Here is a 3,261-nt window from a genome sequence, read left to right as displayed (position 1 = left end):
GCTTATACAGCCAGATACTAACAACCTTCAGGCACTGAGATAAAAGTTCATGGCACCTGGAGTAACAATGGATAACTGAGCACCATACTGATTAAACCTTACTGAACACTTCCAAATGAACTCCAGAGGTTTCATGTATTTTTAAAAATAGTGATGGAAACAACTGACCCATGTGGCACCAGCCAGTAGTCTGTTTTTCTCCATCACTAATAAGAAAGCAGTAATATATTAACTTTCCATAAATAAATACTTGTAACAGAATGACTAACCTGTCTATTCCATAATAATGCAACCTTACTTGCATTACATTTCAGATTGCTCTTACATATGCTTTTTTTAAAATACTAAGACATGCACTTAAAAATTCTACAAATTCCAGAATTCAGTGCAATACATAACGTATAACAACAAAATTCAAGTGATTTCCTGGAACTTTAAGAATACTGGGGAGAAGACTGAATCCTGAGAAATTTAAATCAAAGAAAAAACAAACCTCACCTAACAATGCTTTCTTTTAAATTGATACAGGGAAACCAAAATCACTGTAGCATTTTAACAGCATTCATGTCATACTTAGCTTGGTTAAGGTTAAGCTACAAACATGCCCTTTCCCTGGGAGTTGTCCATCCTATGAAGGGCATGTAGCTAATAAGCTGACCATCTTTCACACAGCTTATTTTTATTTATTGAAATTCAGAGGCAGCCCAAGTCCAAACAACCCTGGATATTTTACAATTAAAATTAAAAGGAATCATAAAACTGAACAGAAAAGCAGGCATATTGCCAAAAAGTACAATATAACAAAAGGCAACTGATTGGTTCAATATCCACCCTACTCCCAAGCCTGGGAGAACATTCTAAACTTGACATCTAAATGAGCGGTTTGGTACATTATAGAAACCAGAGAACAAAACATGGCCTAGTTCTCTATTTTCTCCTAGACAGATGAAAAATAAAGGGCCCACATTCAGATAGCATTCTTAACTAGACTAAATGATCCTGCGTGATTGACTGACCATATTATCCCAAGCGACATCAGTAATGAGTTGTGTTACAGTAGCTTTAGAAAAAAGATTAATAATGGAGGTTCTATACAGAAAATGTAAAATTACACCTATTAGAATGAGCCCTTTTTCATTAGCTATTGGTAATTCCAATACATATAATATATAAATTAAAATGCATGATTTCAATTCAATTTAAAAATTCAGTTTCCATTTTCCATTATTACTTCCTGCACTTTGACTATTTTTGTAATTAAGATGACCTGTACCTAACGACTGGCTTTTAATTAACAATGATCATGAAGTGAAAATTCAGATATTTGTAAACATTAGATATCAGTAAACATCAAAATCACAAATGTTTACTCTTTTATCCAGAACAGAGTAGAAAGCCATACATCACAATATGGTACGCTTCCTTCTCTCGCAATAAATCAGAAGCCTTATTCCCTGTTGTATTACACTCTTATTTTACAGAGGACAAAATTCAGGATTATCTTTCCTTTTTCACTAAGGAAACTGAATTGCCAATTTGCATGGAATTGTGTGTTTCAAAGTATATGCACATACCAGTAATTGCACATTATTAAATATCAGTCCAAATTTGGTCAGGTTCAAATGGGTTGCAACTCAACAAGCAATATAAGCACTTCCATTGATGCATTTGAAAAGGGCATTTCATTTGTGCCAGTTTGAAGTCTACATATTGAGGCCATGTTTCAAGCCTACAAATTGAGAAACTTGGAAAGTTATTTAGAATGTGGTGTAATCAGGTGCCTAGAAGCCACTTTTGGTCACCTATGAGCATTTCATTCATGAGAAACGCGGTCCAAGGCCACATAAAAACTCTTTTTATCATCCAAGCAGTGCCAGCCAATAGGGCCAATTTCACAGTCTGCACAGATCAGGAACTTTACATTTCCAACATCCTTGGTGAAACCAACATTTTCAAAAGAAAACATGTCCTCGACTAGCCAGTGGTCCTGCAAAACATCCCCTTCTAGGTCACCGTTTGTCACCAAAGCGGTCTTCTTCTTCATAGCAGGAAGAAACAGCTGTCAAACAACAAAAGACATTTGTTATTACTGAGCCAATGTAGGGAATTGGTGAGGATATTGGAGATGGATGGGTAGCCTTGGTTCAAGTTTCTACTTAATCACATTTACAGTGTGTCTTTGGGCCAAACTAACCCACGCTACTGCATTACTGAGAGTGAGAAATGAGGAGACCCCAAAGCCAGCTACTTTGGGATACAATTATGAAAGCAGCCATATAACTGGTATAATGGGGAGGGGAGCTCCAGGACGGCATCAAATACAAAGCTGGCAAGCAAAGATATTCAAGTTGCTGCTAGATTCTAGGTCCTTGATTTAATTTCAGGTATATTTCATTTCCATGACTCAGCCATAGACTGGAAGGCCTAGGAGGAAAGGGATCCCTTTCCATTAGGGACCTAATCAAAACAATTTTTCATCCTCAGAAAGGTTAGCTTTGCTTATATCCACCTGTCCATCAAGGAATTGGCACCTCCGATTTCATCCGGGGCGGAAAGTTACACGGGGGAGGAGAGCCCTTTGGCTAGCTACTACCACGGACTACAGCACAGCGGCGGGCCGAATACGCCCTACCTCTCTGCGTGTGAAGGTTGCAGCTCCGGGCAAAAGGACGCGGGAGCCGCAGCGCTGGCAAAGCACGGTTTTACGGTTCCGCCCACTCGCGCACACAAGCTCCTCCGGTCCCAGCGCAGCCGCTTCCATCGCCGAACTGGGCGCCGCCATAGTTACGCAAGCGCAATAGAGCAAGGGAGGAGAGTCTTCACGGCGGCGTTTCTCGACTTCAGCAACTTTAAACTGGGGACTTCAACTCTCCACCCGACTAGGGAATTCTGGGAGTTGAAGTCCACAAGCTTAACGAAGCTGAAGTCAGGAAATCCTGCTCTACCGGATAGGCGGGACCGGGTTACCTCCCACCCACCACATTTGTGTAAGTGGGTGTGGCTACTGAAACCAGGAGGGGGGGAGGAGCGGGGACTGAGCTTTACAGGTGCCTCTGCTGTGCTTGCCGCTGGAGTCCTACCTCAGATTTCAAGTAAACCATCAAGGATCACAACGTAGCAATCTAGTAATAACATAACAGTGTTGGAAGGGACCTTGGAGGTAATCTAGTCCAACATCGGACGCCGGAAGAAATTAAAAAGTAAAACTAGGTACTAGTGATACCGGCCAGTTTGATTCAATTCCGACAATTGCAGGGCTTC

The 3,261-nt window shown here is 40.7% G+C and overlaps 1 protein-coding gene across 1 annotated transcript; it reads right to left on the bottom strand.

Moving 5' to 3' along the window:
* Nucleotides 1–662: 662 nt before the first annotated feature.
* Nucleotides 663–2,845, bottom strand: RABIF (RAB interacting factor). The gene is made up of 2 exons (XM_070939916.1): nucleotides 2,633–2,845; nucleotides 663–2,059 (listed from the first exon to the last, which is right to left on the bottom strand). Exons 1-2 carry the CDS (start codon nucleotides 2,780–2,782, stop codon nucleotides 1,814–1,816), a joined length of 396 nt encoding a protein of 131 aa, XP_070796017.1. The 5' UTR covers nucleotides 2,783–2,845; the 3' UTR covers nucleotides 663–1,813.
* Nucleotides 2,846–3,261: the final 416 nt, after the last annotated feature.

The sequence above is a fragment of the Pituophis catenifer genome, unplaced genomic scaffold (genome assembly GCF_029215685.1).
Source record: "Pituophis catenifer annectens isolate HBS135680 unplaced genomic scaffold, rPitCat1.0.hap2 SCAF_3, whole genome shotgun sequence".
Taxonomy (NCBI): domain Eukaryota; kingdom Metazoa; phylum Chordata; class Lepidosauria; order Squamata; family Colubridae; genus Pituophis; species Pituophis catenifer.
Note: the sequence above shows the minus strand (reverse complement) of the source record. Positions and strands in the feature narration are given on the sequence as shown.

What these genes read in the sequence shown, in the direction of transcription:
- RABIF (XM_070939916.1), bottom strand. Translation starts at nt 2,782, where the DNA reads ATGGCGGCGCCCAGTTCGGCGATGGAAGCGGCTGCGCTGGGACCGGAG. An exon ending in CAACCTTCACACGCAGAGAG is followed by an intron (nt 2,060 to 2,632) that starts GTAGGGCGTATT and finishes GTTGTTTGACAG; the next exon opens with CTGTTTCTTCCTGCTATGAA.